We start from the raw sequence: 19,185 nt of genomic DNA, 5'->3' as shown, positions 1-19,185 counted from the left end.
GTTCGGTGGTTTAAGGTGAACACAAGCATGGAGACCTGTGATTTAACAGTAGTAATCGGGATAAATTAGCAGATAACCCAAGCTACCTCCTTAGCCACCCAACAGTTAAAATGTACAAAGTGTTGTGATTTTATGTTTGGTGTATAACATGAACATGGGTTAAGTATGATGATAATGTTTTTGTTTTTCAAATCAATAATTAGCGTGTTCTTTGTTCCAGAGCTGCAAGATGGCAAGCACAGTGGTTGTGATTCCAGTCACCCAGCATGATAAAAGCAGCCGCTCCTACGTGTTGACCTGGATGAACAACCTGCTAAAGACGGACTTCAAAGATGTGCGGCAGCTGGGTTCAGGTGAGTCATCAGTATGAGCAGATATAATGCAGTGCAACGGTACAGCAGCACTTGTATTGTAATTATCAATTAATTATAATTGTAACCAAATGTATTTTATTCTGAGCTAAGTTTCACATATTGAGCTGTGTTAAGTAACTACTAATTTCCTGCTGCTGCTTCACATTAAAAGTTTTCAGGCAGGAGGCTTTTATTGTGAAGCAGCTATAGAAAATGAATCAGATTTGTTGCTTATAGTGAGATTCACTGGAGGATCAGTCTTAAATATTGCAGGAAAGAATAGCACAAACAGTCACAGTGAGCTGTTGGATGAGGAGCAGCGCGTAAAAATGTCTGCACCACTCAAGCACGACTTAAATGGTCACAGATGCTTACAGCTCATTTCGGCAAAGTATCGTCACTGCTACTGAAATACAGCAAAGAGTGTTCAACACTGTATTTTCTGTGTGATCCTACAGGTGCGTGTCACTGTCAGGTCATGGACTGTGTTATTCCTGGCTCTGTTGACATGACCAAGGTGAAGTTTGATGCACAAGGGGAGGAAGACTGTAAGCACAATTTCAGTCTCCTCCAAGAGGCCTTCACCAAGAACGGTATCATAAAGGTATCTACCCTTTCTTTAATAGTAGTATTATAATTTCTTTTGAGATGCTGGTAGGCAGATTTTCGTACCTTTGGGCAGAGCCAGGCTAGCTGTTACCTCATGTTTGTTGTCTTTAATCTAGCCACATGCTCTCTCTAGCATTATATGTAATGTAGAGATATGAGAGTCATACACATCTTTGCATCTGACTCCTGACAAGAAGATGTGTGTTTCCCAAAATGTTAGTAACAAATGAGGAAGTTATATTCATTTCTAAATGTTGTCATGTCATCTTTGTTGTGGTTTAGACTGTTCCAGTTGAGGAGCTCATTAAAGGTGATTCTAAAAGCAACTTTGAGCTCCTGAAGTGGTTCAAAGCTTTCTTCCACACAAACGGTAAAAGTGAAGAATACGACCCTGTGAAAGCCAGAGACAGCCAGGATATCAGCCCGATTGTGGTACCTCACCAATTGCAAAAAGGTAAATTAACTTTTCTTTCACTGCTATCATACAATAAGACAGTGCATTGTGTTTCGTTTATCCTATTTGCAGTAATTTTTATGTAATAATATTTTCCTTTCTATTCATCAGGGATATCTAAATTGGAATCAGACCCAGACGAGATCAGCACTGTGGCGCCTAAAACGTTCCCTTTCTCTGAAAAGTGGAAGGAAATGTTTGCTTGGACTGACCAGAGTCCTCTTGGAGAGCAATATACCTTCTGCCGCTCTTGTGAAAGAAACCTGAAGACATTTACGAAAGGCCTTGTAGAACTCAGGCGGCATATGGAAACAAGAAAACACATTAAAAGGGCACAAATTCACAAAAGTGGCCTGAAGCAACGCCCTGAGCCACTGCCCTGTAGTGATGCAGCTATTCGTTTTATCCACAAACACTGCTACACCGGCACTGCTAAAGGTGAACGTGTGTCCAGACATTTTGCACGCTGTAAACTGGGGTTGCAGTACCCAAACGACCTCACGTCTGTTTGCCAGCACTCTCCTTACTGTGTATACATTTATGGAGACGTAATCCTGGGAAAGGATGACACTGTCTCTGTGGTCCTTATTGGCTTCTTTGATGTGGAAGCCGCCAGGCACTGCATCCGATTTCTGGATGCTCTTCAGTCTGTGGATGGTGCAGCAGATCAAACAGCAGCAGCTGTGGTGGAGACCTTGAAGAAATTCGGGTTACACACAGATAATCTCGCTGCTGTTTATTCTGATGGTAATGGTGTGGCCTCAGAGCAGATCTGCTCACAGCTCAGGGAACTCAACCCGAACATAGTAGCCTTAGGAGGGCTGTATGCCATCGCTGATGCTGCTTGTCAGGCTGGGGTTAAGGAGCTCTCCAGTCAGGCTCAAGAGTTGATGGTAGAAATCTATGCCCACTACGCCTCCTGCTCTACCAAGAATGACAACATCAAGGCTCTTTTTGGCTCAGATATCGGTGCGGACAGTTCATCATTTCATCTCAACACAAGCTGCCTTAAGTTCTGTCCGTTAGTCACAAAAATCTTGGAAATATGGGCAGATCTCATAATGTACTTTCAGTCTTGTGACAAGGATGACAACAAAGCCAAGTCAATCTGCTTCCAACTGCAGGATCCCAAAGTCAGGGCATCGTTTATGTTCCTGGAGCATGCCCTAAAGCCTCTGCACAGTTTCCAAAAGCTTCTTCAGACACAGGAGGGAACTGCCAGAGCTGACATGCTGCTCATCCTAGAAGAAGCCAGTAGCCTCATGTGCACCTACACCTCCTACTTTCTTCACCCTAAAGCTGCTGTTCGCTTTCTCAAAGAACGGGACGCCAAAATCCTAAAGGACAAGAAATTCCAGCTGTCAAGCTCTGAACTCAATCTGGGCGGGAAAGCTGTTGAAGATTTCCTGACTGAGTCTGAGGCTACAGAGGCACTGCCACTGTTTAAAGAGGAAGCGTTGTCTTTCTACGTCACACTCACAGGTTGCATTGCAGAGGGGTTGCCTCTTAATGATGAGGTGCTAAGAAACATAGCCCAGCTGCTGAACCCCCAGAGCAGGCTGAAGGTGTCTGGGGAAGTGGTTGGGCAGCTTGGAGCCGAGCTGAAGATCTGCAGCTCCCCTGAGGAGGTCAAACAGCTCACAAGTGAATTCCTTGAGTATCAGCTGGCTGAGGGGGGAGAGAAGAACAACTCATTAGTGGCTAGACTGCAGAAATACTGGTCCAGTGTACTGATGGACACCAAGCCAACCTCGGTCTTCAGAAAACTTGTTCTGACCCTCTTGTCTCTACCCTGTCCGCCACTCGAGGCTCAGCAGGTGTTTACTCAGGTATGTAAATGGAGGAGTTGTATCAACATCTTGTCTGTGTTTAGTTTTTGTGTGTGTTATTAATGTTGTGCACTTGCTGTGTTTCCTCTCTCAGGCCCTGGAGAATGAAGACGCTGCATTGTTCTCTGAGAGTGACACCCTAACAGAAAGCGAGCTTGACGTCACATCCGACAGCCTTCTCTCCGACAGCATCAGCAACTCCCCGGTTCACTCCCAAGGTAAGAAGAAAGATTGTCCATCAGGATATACTTTATTAATGACTCACCCTGTGTTTCCTTGCATCTGTGAAGAGAATTTCCTTGGGGTGAAAAAGTTCTCAAAAACAACAAGAAAATTCTTTATGAGTTGAAGTGATAGGTGGTTTAACAACGGCAAAACTATATCAAAACAGCTGTTTAAAACACACACACAACTCCTACAGTATAAGGCTCATTTATCAAGTTGTACACTCAGTACTTCCCAAACACATGTTTGCTAAAATCTTAATATTTAAAAGACTTCCACATAAACAGTTTATAAACAGTAGTTATTAATCGCAGCCCTCTATCACTAGAAATTAGCTTTTTGATTTTTCATTCACAAAGAGTCAAAAATAGTTTTTTTTCACAAATTCAAGACAACACAGGGTGAGTAAAGGATATAGAAATTCTAATTTTGAGGTGAAACGCACCTTAAATTTAGCAAGGTCATGCATTGGATCCCATATGTTGTTTATGCTTTTACTTTATTTTACAGAATTGAATGGCCACAACATGCCAGTGAAGCCATGTGAAGTACGCCTTACAAAGATACATGGCAAGTTAACATTTTTTAACTTTTTATTTGCAGAATTTGCACTGTTTTCTTTTGCACTCACACTGTCCTTCTGAGCCGCGCCCCAGGCTTTAGGGTACTTGTGTCGCCGCCATTGTTGTTGTTAAATGTCTGCGCATGGTCCGTCTTTTTTTTTTTCTCTATGTCTAACAGGCGCACATGAATGACGTGAGAGCCGCCGTAGGCGTCGTGCTCGTGCGGAGCGGTTGCACTCACACAGGTCAAACGCACTAGGCTTTACCCGCCAAACCTGTTTTGGCCCGGTGCGGAAGGACAGTGTGAGTGCGCCCTAAGTGAAATTGTACTCTCAAAAATGTAAAATTGAGGGCGACCGCTCCGCACCTAGATGTGGCTAGTTGGCCGTCCACAGCCCGTTTGAGAGAGGTGGGCTTTTGTAGAGCCCTGGCAGTGTGAGTACAAATGGGCTGGCCAGCGGGGGGAGAGGGAGGGGGGACAAGTACCCTAAAGCCACGGTGGACAGTGTGAGTGTGCCCTAAGTGAACCTTACTGGAACTTGAGAAAAGTGAAACATTATACAAGTAATTTATTTTTTAAATATTTTGTGATGAGCATCAAGTACAGGATCCTCCAGATTTCCAGTTTAAACATGTCAAAGTACAGTTTTCATCATATGATCTCAACATTTAAACAAACTAAAATGCCTTCTGTTTCTTTCTAAAGAACACGCACCTGGACAGAATGGCACCCCGTGGAAAGAGGTAACAGATGAATGAATGAAGAAGCAATGTGGTAAAAAAAAAAAAGATGAGTTTTTAATGACAACTTGGACTCTGTTGTGCTGAATTAAACTGAAACTGTAATAGGTTTTGTTTGACTATACATACTATCTGCTATACACACAACTACACCAAAATCAGAACAACACAGAAAAAAACGGCATTATATTTGGCTCTTTTTCCTCATCTATCAAGAGTCTTGTCCCTTTACTTACATCTTCTCTGTAGCCAACGTAATCACTGGTTTGATGAGGTTCAGTTTACCTCTGTATGAAGGCGTGTCTGTGCGTGTTTTGGTGTACATTTGCATGTGCATAATATTTGAGTGTGTTGTCTCTCAGATGGCCGGTAGGGGAAATTATGGCTGGGAGAGCAGCTTGCGCCAGAAGCCACAGGCCCGTACAGTGTTTCAGGCTGGTGCTAGCACCCGGTCCAACCCCGAACAGGTTGATAAGGGTCTGGAATCTCAAGATGAGGTGGTAGGTATACTCAAGTATACTACCAGAATACCCTCTGAAGTGCTAGTAGATCAAATGAAAATTAAATTAGATTCATTCATTGTTACACGGTTCTGTGAGACGACTGGGTTACAGAATCAGAAACACTTCCTGAGTGGATTGCCGTTTAGACTCTGAGCTTAACAAATTAAAAAACATGTTAAATGGAACCAGCTATCAGAATGCAATCCCACCTCTAACACATCTTCATTTCAGATTCATCACTTGATTTGTCCACATGGTGCCAAGTCAAATTAGAAAAGAGACAATAACTGGAATAACACATCCTCCTAATCATCATGCTGGTCCCATGTTTCAATTTAGTTTAGATAATTTAGGCTGAAACCATGATTTAACCTTTATTTTTTCCTGTTTGATAAATCATTATATTTCAGTAAATCATACTTCTCTGAACAATGTTTATAGCTCAAAGGGATATTTTGAACTGGGGTTGTATGAGGTTCAGGGGCAGCAGCTTAAGTATTTTAGATACCTAAAAGAAGGGCTGCCTAAAAATCCATTTAAGTTTACATGCACGCTATATTTCATATAGCAGATGGCGTTTTTCTACAGTTTTTACAGAAGTTTCTCTCTCTCTCTCTCTCTCTCTCTCTCTCTCTCTCTCTCTCTCTCTCTCTCTCTCTCTCTCTCTCTCTCTCTCTCTCTCTCTCTCTCTCTCTCTCTCTCTCTCTCTCGTGGCTGTTTATTGTCTCCCTGCATAAGTTCTTCATCTGTATCCAATTGTCCAAATTTGTTGTTACTTTCATAATGGCTCATTTTTATTTTCTTGCATTTGTTTGTTCCATAAACTGCGGAAAGTCTGACCCATCAGCTGATCTACAGCATAATACAGTGTGCAATACTGAATGTGTTGAGAAAATATAGTGCTAAAGAAAAGGGCTCTCTGACGGCTTCTCCAAACTAGTGGTGTGCTAACCGTCATCTACTCTAGGTAATACACTGACTACAAATAAGTGAGTCATACAGCCCCACTTCAAAAAAGACAAACAATCCTCTAATGATGAGAGCTCAGTTGTTTCAACAGTTGTGTTATTGATCGGTGGTAAATGTAGAACTTTGTACCGTCAAATGCCATTGTAGGAATGTTTTTGTTGTTTTTAAATACACTGATCCTCACCTAAACGCCTTTTGACTTAAATTAAATGTTTGACTCTGTTTTAAATGTGTTTGACTCTCAGACTGAAGTGGCGTCACCATTCAGTAAACCCACACCGAGAGGGCAACGGAAACAGGCTTACCAGGTAATGTCACAGCTCCAGGAAAAAGCCAGCAGTAGAGTTGTTCTTGTGATTGATCATCATGCCATAGAAAAAAGGTATATTTTGACTCATCAGTGCTTGACTTTGTTGTTTTGCAGGATGGGAAAGGTTTTGTGTCAGGGGAGCTTGTGTGGGGGAAAGTGAAGGGCTTTTCCTGGTGGCCGGGGATGGTGATGCCTTGGAAAACCAAGCAAGCTCCTACGGGAATGCGGAGGGTGGAGTGGTTCGGAGACGGGATGTTCTCAGAGGTCAGAAGAACAGTGCATGTGCTCCGGCTGCAGAAACACTTTGCATGTGTTGAATTTGATTCCTAAAACATGGTTGCTTACTGTTGCAGATCTATACGGAGGGTCTGCTGCCATTCAATGCCTTCACTAGGTGCTTCTGCAAAAACTCCTTTGCCAGCTTGCCTGTCTACAAGGAAGCCATCTATCAGATCATCGAGGTAAGAAACCAAAACTGTCTCAGCATCTTGTACTACATCCTGTTTCTCAAGATTCATTTTCATGTCTTTGATATAAATTCAATATCATTCTGCTTTTTTACATGATTCCACCGGTTTCCACCTATTCAAATGCAGCATTCTTCATCTTTATTAGTTCTTACCTCACTGTTGCTTCATCAGACAAGTGTCAACAGACATTGAAACAAATAAGTGTAAAGTTGGCTACTGCAGCTCTTTGGCTGTGTGTTTGTTTATTTAGCAAACAACCTAATGAACACAAGGTTTGCTGATTAGGACCAAACTATGAGTTAGCCCTTTCGTTAAAAAATATATTGAACAGCTAATGAAAATGAAATAATGAATCCAACACTGAATCATCTTTTAAGCTGCTGAGTGACAATAAGGAACGGCAGACCTAATTCACCAACCGTTCTCTAAGAAGAAATAAGGTTTTTATCATGTATAATATTTTTATTATAATAACATATAATAATAATAATAATAATAATAATAATATTTTTCATTATTTTACTGAGCATTGTGGTCTTTTACAATAAATAAACACTACACTTACACTTGAATTCACATCGCTCATGTTAATTGGGGACCATGGCATCCAATTTCTAATGATTGAGCACCCTAATTATTGGCCCAAAGTGTTTCTGCACCCGAGGCCTACTCGCACAATGGTGTATTTACTGCTGCTGCAATATGTTGCAAATCGTGCCCTGAGGAGGGATGCGTCTTCCATAACCATGCAGACTCGTTTGCAGAGAGTGAGACGCTAATAAATGTGACAGCTCGTTTGGCATTCACTTCCTGCTGAAGTGCCTCCACTTTAGAGATATTGAAGTTTCTTTTTTATGTTTGGAATCTGGAGCTACAACCTCTTTAGACTTTCGTTTGGGCATCCTTGACTTGATTCTTGCAATGTCTCTTTTTTCCACATGTTTTTTATTACACATATATAGATGCACAGATATCGGTGAATGAGGCCCATGTTGTTCTTGCAAACATCGGAGATGTTTCATGTATCATGGTGAATGTTTTCACTCAGGAAATGTTTGTAATCTGCAGTTGGCAAGTGAGCGATGTAGGAAGTCTTTTGCTCAGGCAGAAGGTATTAGAGAAAAAGAGCTGAAGCTGATGCTGGACTGGGCTACTGGAGGTTTCCTGCCCACAGGACCCGAAGGATTCTTACCTCCTGGTAGGTTCGCTTTTATAAACATTTACTTCTGTATTATAGACCAGATTTCCAGAACGCCTCACAGAGAAGACATGTCCAGACAGTGTTGCTATGTGTTTTAAGAATTTCTCATGATCCCATCTTTTCCGGATCTTCCAGATGCTGCTTCACAGCAGGATTCTTCTGACTCCATGTCTGACCAGCCTCCAGCAAAAAGGAAATATGTTTTTAAAAACAAGGCAAATGCAGCCGTCGCCATCACCTATAACAAAGGTAGATATTATTCAAGTCCACAAACATGACATCCAACTCTCATGAGAATAAATGTTACCTACTAGATGCACTCATCGCTTTTATTTTCATCATTTGTTCCTTTTTGTGATTTGTACGATATTTTTCTTTATAGAATCAATAATAGAAAAGATCAAAGTGAAAGGCAAAACAATTGCAGGTACGTAATGAAGAAGTTGCGAATTAAAATCTTTGATATAAACATTCAGTTCTCAATTTAAAGCTAACTGTTTGTTATTTCAGATTTTTGTTTGTCTTGTGGATCAACTGAGATTGAAGTGCAGCACCCGTTGTTTGAAGGTGGTCTCTGTCTAAAATGCAAGGTAATCTAATAACCCACTGATCTATCTCTGTGTGCTGTATGTGGGCTGCTTTTCTTCTTCTCAGCCCAAGTTTGTCTAACCTTCATCTGAAACTACTGACATTCCAAATGCTGCAAAACAACCTTGTCACTGTTGCAGGAGAACTTCACAGAGACACTGTTTCGCTACGATGAAGATGGCTACCAGTCGTATTGCACCGTGTGCTGCGCCGGCTTGGAGGTCATTCTGTGTGGCAACGCCAGCTGCTGCAGGTAAACCCTGCTCAAGTGTTATTTGGATGTTTATTGTTTAGTACTGTAACTAGGAATGTTAATTAACTTTTAAAGCAACAATACAAATGTGTACTGCATACATTATTCTTTCAAGTAATTATATGATAACATTTGTAGCATGGTAAAAGAAAAATAGGCTATACAATCTATTTCTGAAATGCAACTCAACCACATGTGAGTTTACTGGAGGGCTTAAAATGCAACGTTTGAACCACTCCATGTTACCTAACGGCTCTTTCTTTTTTGTATCTGCACGGTTATCATTATCTCATTGTTGTCTCTGACTTTTTCTGTCCCTCACAGATGTTTCTGTAAGGACTGTCTGGAAATCCTGGTGGGATCGGGAACCTTTGACAAGATGAAAGATATTGACCCATGGAGCTGCTACTTTTGCAAGCCATCACAGTGCGACGGAAACCTCAAACTCAGGCCAGACTGGAGCATGAGGGTTCAGGACTTCTTTGCCAACAACAGCGCCATGGCGTTTGTACGTACCGCACTTCATTTTCTCTGCACTTTTCTGGTTCACATGTTGGCTTGTTGGAGGGTTAATTCGCACAATTAACATTACTGAAAATGCCCCAACTGAAACAGTTCCAGTTAAGTTTATTAGGTACACCCATTGCCATCCAATACAACAATCTTGCAACCACTTTAAAACTCATCATACTCACTGTTTGTTGAGATTGTCTGAGAGATGTTGATTCAGCTCTTTTCTCCCTTTGGAGGCTGTATACACAGTATTAGGGCGCACTCACACTGTCCGCCCGTACCGTGCCCCGGGCTTTAGGGTACTCCCCCCCCCCCACCTCCCTCTTCCCCCGCTGGCCAGCCCGTTTGTACTCACACTGCCTGGGCCTCAAGCAAATGCTTCTTGCCTGTCCATCCGTCATCATGCTGTAACACGTCACACGCATTGATTGGCGTCATCGCGATGCGTGGCTTTGTTTACAAATCTTTCCATAGACCTCAGAGTTTTTGTGCGTCTTGTCCGACTGTTTTTGAGTACTTTCACCGCATCACACCAACGTGAACCTTTCGCCGCCATTGTTGTTGTTGTTAAATGTCTGCGCATAGTCCGTCTTCTTTTTTTCTTTCTATGTCCGAACAGGCGCACTTCAGCCACACCTCTCTCCTGAGCTCGTGCTCGTGCTTAATCTCATGCTCGTGCTCGTACACGTGCGCACGCTTTACAAAAGCCCACCTCTCTTAAACAGGCTGTGGACGGCCAGCTGGCCACAGCTAGGGGCGTGGCGTGGCGGTTGCACTCACACTGGTCAAACGAACTAGGCTTTACCCGTAAAACCTGTGTGGGCACGGTACGGAAGGACAGTGTGAGTGCGCCCTTAGTAACTAAAGTACTAAACTCTACCTAAACTTAAAATTACAACATAAATGTGTCTCCATCTGTGTGTAAAAACCTGTGTTTTTCTACAGCATGGTACAGGCTCGACTCAACTTTACTCCACTCGATAGCCCAGCGCAGCAGGGATGTACTTTTCCACTGTGGTGTGGCATGGCTTTTCAGGGCTACATCTCTATGGTAGCTCTGTGTATTTTGTCCATTTGTGTATTTTTAAACATCCTAAAAGTATTTCTCAGGCTGATGTTTAAACATTTTCACCGTTTTCGACTCTGACATCCCTGGTGTCAGAAAACATTGACAAATGTTAATCACAGTTTCTCAGTCTGAGTTGACTTTTTATTTAAAAAAATATATAAATAAACAAATATTCAATTTACTGTGATATGAAACAGAAACCACTATTTATAAACGGTATATATGATCTCTTAAACCAGACAATTGAAGGTGGTGAAACAATTTTTATCATTAAAATAATTCACATGTAGTTATGTTGATTGACTAATTTATTCATAACCGTTGCCGCTACAAAACTGATTCCTGACGTGTTGATTACAATCAAAGGGCAAACCATCATGAAGAGATTTGTTCTATTTCTCCACATTGCAAATACATGAAGACACAGATTTGCACGAAAGTTACACAACAGTCTGATGCTAATTATGCTGTTATTTAACATGTTTGTTAACTGATGTTGACAGTTGTATTTATTTATTTATTTGATATTATCGCAGGAGCCTCACAGAGTTTACCCCTCCATCCCTGCTGATCTGCGCAGACCAATCAAGGTGCTCTCTCTGTTTGACGGCATTGCAACAGGTTGGTTCATCATGTTACGTGACAATCTTATATTTTAAGACAAACTCATCCAGTCTATGGTGTTTTTTCCATACATACTACTGAAGAAGAGCATTTTAGAAGCTTCAATCTGACCGTTACCTGAAACAAAAGTACCATTTTGAACAGTAATGGAGCTTACATTGCATAAAATGTCAGTAATGTGTTTGTAACTACGGATGTATCGTGGCAGGATACCTGGTGCTCAAAGAACTGGGCTTCAAGATTGAGCGCTACATTGCGTCAGAGATCTGTGAGGATTCGATCGCTGTGGGGATGATCAAGCACAAAGGACAGATCGAATATGTCAACGATGTTCGAACCATCACCAGGAAACATGTGAGTACAACTCCTGCTGTTGTTTGTCTGCAGGTGCCACTCCAACCTCTAAAAACAGATCTGAACTCATCTTTAACTCGTTTAGTTTGTGTCATTTGTGTCACACCAAAGAGGCTTAAAACAACATGAAAATATGAACTAAAGGTCTATCGTTGTGTTGCAGATCGCTGAATGGGGTCCATTTGATCTTCTGATTGGAGGCAGTCCGTGTAACGACCTGTCAATGGTCAACCCTCTTCGCAAAGGATTATTTGGTATGCAGCTTCAGAGCTGAGCAAATGCGTTTTGATAGCTGTGCATGCTGAACAGCAAACAGTTACTGATAAAATACTGGAGAAAATCAGTTTTCAGCATCTTCTACACACACAAACTCATGAATCTTTCTGTGTTTCTCTCTCTGTTTGTACTGCAGAGGGCACTGGAAGGCTCTTTTTTGAGTTCTACCGCCTCCTGACCTTGTTGAAACCGAAGGAGGACGACGACCGTCCGTTCTTCTGGTTGTTTGAGAACGTGGTTTTCATGAGTGCCCACGACAAGTCAGATATCTGCAGATTCCTTGAGGTGATTATATTTAATTACCCGTTAAAGCATCCTTTCATCCCAGGGGCAGGAAACAGCAATAAAGATTAATGCAGTATTAATCTTTATTGCTCATTATTTTCCAGTGTAATCCAATTCTAATCGATGCAGTGAAAGTCAGTCCTGCTCACAGAGCGCGCTACTTTTGGGGGAACCTCCCTGGCATGAACAGGTACTGATACACAGTTATATCCCCTTTCTTCATATATATCCTCGCATTGAAAAACAGAAATGTATTCCTTAAAAACGTGTTGAGTTTACATGCCTGTCTGCGTTTCTCTTTAGACCTCTCGCTACATCTCTGGATGACAAAGTGGCTCTTCAGGACTGTTTGGAAGTCGGACGCAAGGCAAAGGTTTGAAGTATTTAGTTTGCTCTATGTAAGGTAGATGGTGAAGGCTCAAGGAGTAGAGCAGGTCGTCCATTAATCACAGGGTTGGCAGTTTGTCCCCGGCTCCTCCTGTCCACATGTCAAAGTGAAGCCAATTTACCATTTAACCTGGAGTGACTACACTCTATTGTAGTATGTAATCAGGAAAACAGGCTCTATATCCTTAGAAATAATAAATTCACTTTCCTCCAAAAAGACATTAGAAGGTATTTTTAAAAAGTCTTACATTTAGGGCGCACTCACACTGTCCTTCCACACCGCGCCCCGGGCTTTAGGGTACTTGTCTTCCCTCCCTCTCCCCCCGCGCCCCAGGCCCATTTGTACTCACACTGCCTGGGCCTCGCGCAAATGCTTCTCGCTGTCCATACGTCATCACGCCGTAACACGTCACACGCATTGATTGACGTCATCGCGATACGTCGCTTTGTTTACAAATCTTTCCATAGACCTCAGAGTTTTTGTGCGTCTTGTCCGACTGTTTTAGAATATTTTCATCCGACCAAATCTGACCGCAGTTATGCGCGGAGCGGGTGCACTCACACTGGTCAAACGCACTAGGCTTGACCCGAAAAAACGGTTTTGGCCCGGTGCGGAAGGACAGTATGAGTGCGCCCTTAATTATAGACGCAGCAAACCCGTCGGGGTTGGTTCTCTAAAATTGATCGAGACTTTGACTGACAAAAAAGGGCATGTATGAAAGCATGGGGGGAGGGAGATACGTCCCTCTGGCTGACGTTTAACTCTGAGGAGAATTGACGGCCATGGGCTAGCTGTCACTCAAGAGTCCACGCCCCTAATTATTCATAAACTTTAACCTCCAATAAAATAAAAACTAGCCTGGTACAAAAAAACACCCCCTCAGTGTTGTCATGGAGATATGACCAAATACAGACTAGAATGTTATTTTGTCCCAGGCCTTAAACAGGTTTAATTATGCTGTAAAAATGGCCGGTTTAACATGGGGGTCAATGAGAAACTGCTCTATTATGAAACCTGGGTTAGTGGACACTAGTGGACACTTATGGCACTTCCTGATTGGCTCAACCAGGAAGTCCTGTTAACTTTGTCGCACTTGTTAAGGCTGGACAGTTTACACCTGTATCATGATGAGTACAAACGGGCCTGGGGCGCGGGGGGAGAGGGAGGGGGGACAAGTACCCTAAAGCCGGGGCGCGGTGCGGAAGGACAGTGTGAGTGCGCCCTAAATGTAAGACTTTTTAAAAATACCTTCTAATTACACCCAGTGATCTGCTTCATACCAGTCCACACATCCTTCACATTGTTCTACTGGAGTTTGGCCTCCAGCTTACTCCTGTAGGCGTCTTTACATGTCCTCAGCATATCCCTGAGTTCATGCTGCACTCTCCTCAGTTCTTCCCTGTCTCCAGACCTGGACGCCCTCTTCTTCTTGTTAAGAAGGGATTTCAGGTCATTGGTGATCCACGGCTTATTATTAGGGAAGCAGCTCACAGTCCGGGTTGGCATGGTAGTGTATTCACAGAACCTGTGATGCAGTCGGTCATGCTGTCCACATCCTCTCCATGTGGCTCAACAAGTGCATCCCAGTCTGTCTACTCAAAGCAGTCCTGTAGTGCGTCAGCGGCCTCCTGAGTCTACCTCCTCACGCTCCTAGTGTGGACAGGCTGCCGCTGAAAAAGGGGAATATACTTAGGGGTCAGCAGAACCAGGTTGTGGTCAGATCTTCAGAGAGGGGGGAGGGCTGTGGGACTGTATGCATCCTTAGCATTTGCATACAACACATCCAGTGTGTTGCAGTCTCTGGTGAGGCAGTCAACTTACTGGTGAAATGTTGGGAGGGTTTTATCCAGTGAGATGTGATTAAAATCCCCAGTGATGACAATAAATGCGTTAGGATGCAGCGTCTGTATCTGGGCAACAGCGGAGTGGATGACGTCACAGGCCAGCGCTGCATCAGCTGAAGGAGGAACGTACACACCGATAATGATGGCAGACGTGAATTCCCGGGGCAAATTATAAGGCCTCATCCCCACAGTCAACAGTTCAATATCCGGGGTACAGAGACGTTTCTTCACGTGAACGTGTCCGGGATTACACCACCTCTCACTCACGTACAATGCAATCCCTCCTTCTTTTTGCTGCTGCTTGTCACGTCCCTGTCCGCCCGAACAGTGCTGAAACCGGGAATCGCCACGCTGTGGTTCGGAATGTGTGAGTGAAGCCATGTCTCCGTGAAACACAACACACTGCACTCACGATATTCCCTCTGAGCCTTTATCAGCACGGCAAGCTCGTCCGTCTTGTTCCCCAGAGACCTCACGTTTCCCATGATGATCGCCGGTACAGCCGGTCTGTGTCTCCTCCTCTTCACCCTTCGTTTCACTCCAGCTCTGCAGCCACGGCGTCTCCTCCGCAGCTCCTTCAGGACCTCAGGTCTGGCTCCGGGCAGCAGTACAGGTTCACACAGCGCAATCAGCTGGTCTCGTGTGTAAACAATGCGCTCAGTGATGCGCTCCTGACCCTCCGTTGCTAGGGTTAGCGAAACCATCACAAAAACAAAAACAACACAAAAAGTGCCATGAAAGTTCAAAAAAAGAAAAAAAAGAAAGGTGTTCGTCCTCTCGTAGTCTCCGGAGAAGAGTCGCCAAAAGTTCAGCAAAAACCAGAACACAAACACAACAAAAACTTTTCAAAAACTTAAAAACCCACTGGAGCTGCTGTTACAGGCTGCCACCTAGTACGGTGCTATAGCAACCCGATACACACCCCTTCGCTCTCCGTTAACATCGGGGATTAAGCGGCTCAATTCACACATAGGCTCACTCAGGGATTGAACAGTCTTTGCAACAGGGAGCTGGGAGGGTGAACTAGGTTTGATGCGCGCTTCGACTCAATCCAACATTTACGTTCCCACATACAGTACAGGTTTGCATGCATGAAAGGGGCTACACTCCGTCCAGTTCCATGTGGTATTAAAGAGGTCTTTAAAAAGTCCAACGTTTAACTTGGTGAACTCTGCAGAAACCTGATTGGGATTTGTCGTCTCTTCCTGCAGTTTGACAAAGTCCGCACCATCACTACAAAGTCTAACTCTATAAGGCAGGGGAAGAGCGGACCACTTCCTGTCGCCATGAACGGAAAAGAGGACTACCTGTGGTGCACCGAAATGGAACAGTAAGCATTTCTGTTAAATATTTTTCTTTCAGGCCACTTCTGGGTCGTGACTTTGTAACACATAGTAGATGCTAACATTTTCCATGTGGTTGACTCTTTTAGGATATTTGGCTTTCCAAAACATTATACCGATGTCAACAACATGGGCAGGAGCCAGAGGCAGAGAGTCCTGGGGCGCTCCTGGAGCGTCCCAGTTATTCGACACCTCTTCGCCCCATTGAAGGACTATTTTCAATGTGAGAATGACTGTTAACCGAACCACATTGGAAACCTGCTGCCAACCAGCCTCACGATACTGGTTATTCAGGACCACCGCTGTCAGTAACCTTAAGAGAGCCGTTGAACTTTTTGCCGTGGTTCATGCCTCAGGTCTCTACCTCAACACTGATTTAGTGGTTACACTTTTGTATTTAATTTATGAATATGAAATCTTTCTACACGATCTCTATTTTCTACTGTTCCATCTGATCCAATCATGATCCTCAGAAGTTGTGATGAATGTTATTGTTTTACTACACGATTTTTAATACGTTTTTTTGTTTTTTTTATCAAGTTTTTATTCGAGTTACCTTCTGTGGTGCACCCGTGATTTTATCCAAAATAACCTCACAGGTTTTGCATTGGTGCTAACGTTTTATCTATTTTAAGGATTGCTATTTATACCAAAAATATTTTCTGTCTACTCATTGAGAACAAACCTTTGTGAGTGTTTTCAGTATTTCAACTGGAGTCTTCAATAAGGACAAGACTGTTTGACTCCAACGTGACGAACAGTGTCTTTTAACGTTAAAGGATCATGACCATTGTTTTGCACATTCCCTCTCCTAAATAACAAAGTGTATACTCGAAAAAACAACCATGAATTGCAGTTCTAGTGTAAGAAAGTCAGTGCACGCTGCTTTTTTAAGTACGAAAGTTGAGGAGCTATTGTTCTTTTATAAAAACAGCACATTTCTTCTTTTTTTTAAATCTCTGTTTTTTTGAAGCAAATAGAAAAGCCCCAATGAAGAGGGGAAATAATAAATAATGATTATAAATTCAGGCGCCACAGTAGCGTGCCTTGTTGGTACATTTACCTTTTCACAGCAGCCCGGGTTCTATCAAATAAACAAACGGCCAAAAATTTTTAAAAAAAGAAGAAAATCAAGCAATAATGAAAAATAGTCAAATAATAAAAATATATATTTTAAATAAATCATAGAAAAACATTTAGATGAGAACCCAGCACCTAATTTGATGAATGTAAAGGTGAATAATCGTGATTAAGGACATATTGAGAGATTTCACCGTGTCCAACCAGGCGGGTTAATGACCTTAATGACCACAGCTTTTAAAAATGCCGATCACCATCTTTTAATCATGTTGCCACGGTGATAAAGGCTTTTAAACGTTTTTACTCAACGGAGCAGAGGGCCTTGAACTTGTCGTAGCCCAGGACTTTCTGCTTTGTGTTTCTCTGCATCTTTGAATGTTTCAGTGTCATGTCGGACTCTGTAACGTTGGATTTGGATGTGAAAGCGTTGATTAATTAGTAAAATGAACGACTGAAAGCAGTTGTTGTTTGCAGCTCTACCATAATCATAGTAGGAACTGAAGGTCTGCAGTAATGTTTATGTAGCGTACACACAAGAACCACTGATCCTTTAAATCTCGGTGAGACGTGAACCGTTAGTTTGCATGAGTGTGATGTCTGTGCTTTTGTTTTTCATAATTCCTTTAAAACATCGACAGTACTGTCCAGCTGTCTGTAAATCACAATTTTACCCTCAGCTGTGTTTTTATTGTTCAAGTGAATCATGTTAGTGTTACTGAAAGTTAAGAAAGGGGCGCTGCCTTCAGTATGAATCACTGTTAGTTTCCCCGTGGTCGCCCACGTGTCACTGTATCTGTTGTGCGGAGTGGACAGGCCTACGGTGCTGCAGGCGACATGGTTACCTCATTGTTTGTGACTTTTGATTCCTGATGGTGCTACGCTAACGGTGCTAACTTTGCATGTACAGTTAAGATTTGGGATTTTTTTTTTTGGTTTGTTTTGTTTTTTCTGCCTTTAAAGTGCAGCAGCTAGAGTGAACTTTTCTTGTAGGCTGTTGTTGTTGTTGTTGTTGTTTTGTTGTTGTGTTTTGACTGAAAAAGTGATGTGGGGAAATATTAGTGCGATGTAAAGCCCTTCGTCCTGGTGGAAACAACAATTGGCATGTTAGGACACAATTAGTAAAAGTGTAAGTGGGGTTTTATATCTGGGCATTATTGAACAGATGTTGCCTTTTTTTGTGAACGGACGTCTTTTTGTTTCTTAAATCTTTATCAAGTCCTAACCAATTTAGCCTAAAAGAAACTAATTTTGATTTATTTTTTTAGATTCGACATGACTTATTAAACACATAAATTCAGGATGAAGTACTTTGGACCCCTTTTTTAAGATGTTCATGTAGTTCTCTCCGACCTAATGTAGATAATTAGGAAAATAAGTTTCAGATCACCTGGAATTTCCTGGTGCTACAACATCCGCTGATGGAAATAAAATCTGAGCTTCATAACCTGCTTTTTCTTCCCGTTTTTGTACACGTTACAACTCAAAGCACCTTTATCCTACCACCAGAGGTCAACGTTGTTCTCCACAGTGCTGCAGTAGATCTTTTCGGACGTGCTTCATTTTATTTTAACAGGATCATCTACCCAATATCAACGTGGCTTTCCAGGGAGGTAAAAATAATAATAACTGTGGAATACTCAGATCTTTTACTCAAGTAAAAATAGTAAAACAAGTGTAAAAATACCTCTGTCATAGAAAATTTTACTTAAAAGTGCATATGTTTTAGCATCGAAATATCTAAATACCAAAATCACAGGATCATACACAAGTAGTTATACATTGATGTGGAAGCATCACTAATGTTGCATCTGGTAAAGAAGGAGCTGGTTTGAACGACTATATCCTGTTATAATGACACATCATAATTCATGAGTTCATTTGTGATTTTAATTAATCTCATGTTTACAGTTCGTACTTATTTTGAAGAGGAATTCCTCTTCTGTCCTCGTTATAATGACGCACCATCAAGGTGGAATCGTTCATACTTTTTTTTGGAACGAAACGGGACAGTTCACTTGGGAACTGACGACATTTCCCAGGGTTTGAGTCTCCTCTCCATCTGAGAAGGAGTGGGACTCTGGTTGTTTGGTTTTATGTCAAGTTTTGTTGCTCCGGGCACTTCCTTTCCCTCCTGAACCAGTCGCATCACCTCCGCAAAGGAAAGCTGCTTCACGTCTGTGTCCGCAGATGTGGCTGTCGTCTGTTTCTCACTGATTTCAGAGTCTGAAAGTTTCCTCCGCTCAACGCTGACGTCCTCTGGAGTCACGCGAGAGAAACCAGAGCTCCACTGTTTGTAGCTGGTCCGGTCTATGGGCTCCACAAACCTGGTGATGGCACACAA

At 42.5% G+C, this 19,185-nt stretch overlaps 1 protein-coding gene across 1 annotated transcript; it reads left to right on the top strand.

The window, feature by feature from the left end:
* Positions 1-229: 229 nt before the first annotated feature.
* Positions 230-16,004, top strand: dnmt3ba (DNA (cytosine-5-)-methyltransferase 3 beta, duplicate a; the record flags this gene model as incomplete). The annotated part of the gene is made up of 24 exons (XM_083920482.1): positions 230-353; positions 812-957; positions 1,245-1,394; positions 1,932-3,245; positions 3,340-3,463; positions 4,740-4,777; positions 5,137-5,274; positions 6,492-6,554; positions 6,671-6,820; positions 6,910-7,017; positions 8,095-8,224; positions 8,363-8,476; positions 8,610-8,654; positions 8,738-8,817; positions 8,956-9,068; positions 9,393-9,576; positions 11,187-11,271; positions 11,483-11,628; positions 11,792-11,882; positions 12,041-12,189; positions 12,294-12,379; positions 12,493-12,562; positions 15,633-15,751; positions 15,854-16,004. The coding sequence occupies 24 exons, from the start codon at positions 230-232 to the stop codon at positions 16,002-16,004; spliced, it is 3,918 nt and encodes a 1,305-aa protein (XP_083776608.1).
* Between the last annotated feature and the right edge of the window lie 3,181 nt (positions 16,005-19,185).

The sequence above is a fragment of the Echiichthys vipera genome (assembly GCF_963691815.1).
Source record: "Echiichthys vipera genome assembly, chromosome: 9".
Lineage (NCBI taxonomy): Eukaryota > Metazoa > Chordata > Actinopteri > Perciformes > Trachinidae > Echiichthys > Echiichthys vipera.
Note: the sequence above shows the minus strand (reverse complement) of the source record. Positions and strands in the feature narration are given on the sequence as shown.